Here is a 2,379-nt window from a genome sequence, read left to right as displayed (position 1 = left end):
ATAAAAAAGAGGAAAAAGGAATTGTTGTTATTTTTATCATTATTTTATTTAGAAATAATGGTATGTATTATACATAATTAAAAATTGTAATATTCAAAAATTATATAAAAAAATTAAAGTATTATATATTAATTACTTTTAAATTTTATATTTTTTTATTGATTATATAGTGTAATATAAATTTTGCTATGTATTTATGTTATATATCATAAAAAAATGCATCTCTTATTATTAACATAACACAAAAACTAGTACAAATGGTGTTATTTCCCTTTTGTACTTGTACAATTATAATATAATAATAATTAATATTGTATTAGAAGAAAACTGTTTTTTTCCAAATATAATATTTCTAAACTAAAATTGTTAATAAGAAAATATAATTGAAATTATTAATTATTCTGTTGATACATATAATAATACATTATCTATATTCTCTACATTCTCTATGAACAAAAATATAGAAATATTATGAAAACACATATTTTTTGTTTACCATTTCATTTTGAAAAGTGTTTATAGAGGTATAATTTAATTACTCTGTAATAAAAATAATTTATATAATTTGATTAATTGTTAATGTATTCAAATTATATTATATTAATTAGAGTTAGTATAATACAAGTAACTTTAAAATAAAAACTAATCACATAATTTTTAATTTATTAATCTCTTTTTGTAAAAAACATTATATTATTCATATTAATTATGTCTTTACAAAATAATAATAAAAAAAAAAAAAACCATAAATGAATACAATATAAACTTGTCATTAAAATTACATAATTATTAAATATTTCCTAAGTGCATACATTATAATAATAAAAATAAATATCATGCAATATAAATATAACTTAATCTTTTTTATTAAAATTGCAACGTTTATCCTTTCTCCTTGGATTTTTCATTTTTACAACGATGTAATATGTTAAAGCTATCTAAGGAAATTTGAATTATTAATATTTTACTTTATTATTATTATTACTATTATTACTGACTTTTAGCATAAATTGATTAGTTCTTTAAATATTTATTTTTTTTTTTTAGTGTATACTCAACAAATATGGGGAAAAAATTAACATCCTTTGTAGTAAATTAGAGATAAGAACTTATCGATTATTAATTCAAAGTAAACAGAATAAAGATTCAATTATTATAGGTTTAGGAGAATTAATACCAAATAACGTAGTGACCGAACAATATTACATAAATGATAATGGAAAAGGAAACAAAGAAATTAACAAACAGTTAAGGGAATCTACATCAAAGAGTGCAAAATGCTATAAGACTGCTACGAAAAAGAAGTCTTGTGTATTTGAAACAAAAAATTATTCCCGTTTAGAAAAAAAAATATTCAAGCAACTTGATTATGAAAATTTTCTTAAAAACAACAAGATAATTAGTGATAAGTTGTACAAAAAAATAATGCGTAGAAAATATGGATTAAAACTTGCTTCACCTTTAATATTAGCTTTGATCTTATCGATAGCATTAATATTAGATTTATTTGGAGGTTACGGGTTTATAAAGGCGCTGTTTAAATTATTTACTGCTTTATCTGCATGGGAAGGATTGAAACCTTTTTATTTATTTTTAATGGAAACTCCGTTAAAATCGTTAGTTACACCTGTTAAAATGACGTGTTCGCAAGGTCAACGTAATTACTATGCTGTTTTAGATTTATTTTTTTTTAATGTAATATATGTTTTACCTTTAATTATATTAGGTGTCATAACTATATCAGGTATTTTTTATTATCATAAAAAAGTTAAAAAATATGAAAGTATTAAATTCAGAAAAAGGTAAATGAATAGTAAGATACTTTTTTCTTTTTGTTAAGAAATCTTCATTATAAACTACTATTTGTAATATATTCAATGATATAATTAACTTACAAACCAACCGCTGAACAAATTTTATTAGTGCATTTATCTAAATGTTATAATTTTAATATGCGATTGAAAATAATATGTTCTTATACTTTAATTTGTATGTTTTAACGTTTTGTTATGTTATATATTAAGTTACTGTGTGAACTTGACCAAATTGTATGATTACAAATATATATATTTGTATTGAAATAGATTTATAGGAACATAGGGGGGTTTATATGAATATATAATAGGACAATTCATGTAATATTATTGATATTGTTAGTGAATATTTTAAATATAGGATATCGTACATTAAATTTTTTGTGTTTATTCTGTATAAATTTAATATTTATTCATAATATTAAAAAAATGTCATATTATTTTAAGTTTAAAATAAATATATCCTGTTTAGTATTTAATGAAACGAAGTGAATGTATTTTGTATTATTAATATATATTTATGTATTTTTTGTAGAAAAATACTTATTATTTATCCTATAAAATA

General features: G+C 19.4%; 1 protein-coding gene across 1 annotated transcript; it reads left to right on the top strand.

Annotated features, from left to right (window-relative positions):
• Window positions 1-836: 836 nt before the first annotated feature.
• On the top strand, window positions 837-1,806 carry MKS88_001773 (uncharacterized protein; the record flags this gene model as incomplete). Its single annotated transcript, XM_067214731.1, has 2 exons — window positions 837-920; window positions 1,048-1,806. The coding sequence occupies 2 exons, from the start codon at window positions 837-839 to the stop codon at window positions 1,804-1,806; spliced, it is 843 nt and encodes a 280-aa protein (XP_067074080.1).
• Between the last annotated feature and the right edge of the window lie 573 nt (window positions 1,807-2,379).

Source organism: Plasmodium brasilianum, chromosome 7 (genome assembly GCF_023973825.1).
Source record: "Plasmodium brasilianum strain Bolivian I chromosome 7, whole genome shotgun sequence".
Classification (NCBI taxonomy): Eukaryota; Apicomplexa; class Aconoidasida; order Haemosporida; family Plasmodiidae; genus Plasmodium; species Plasmodium brasilianum.
The sequence above is the reverse complement of the archived record's forward strand: the minus strand, read 5'-3'. Positions and strand labels throughout refer to the sequence as shown.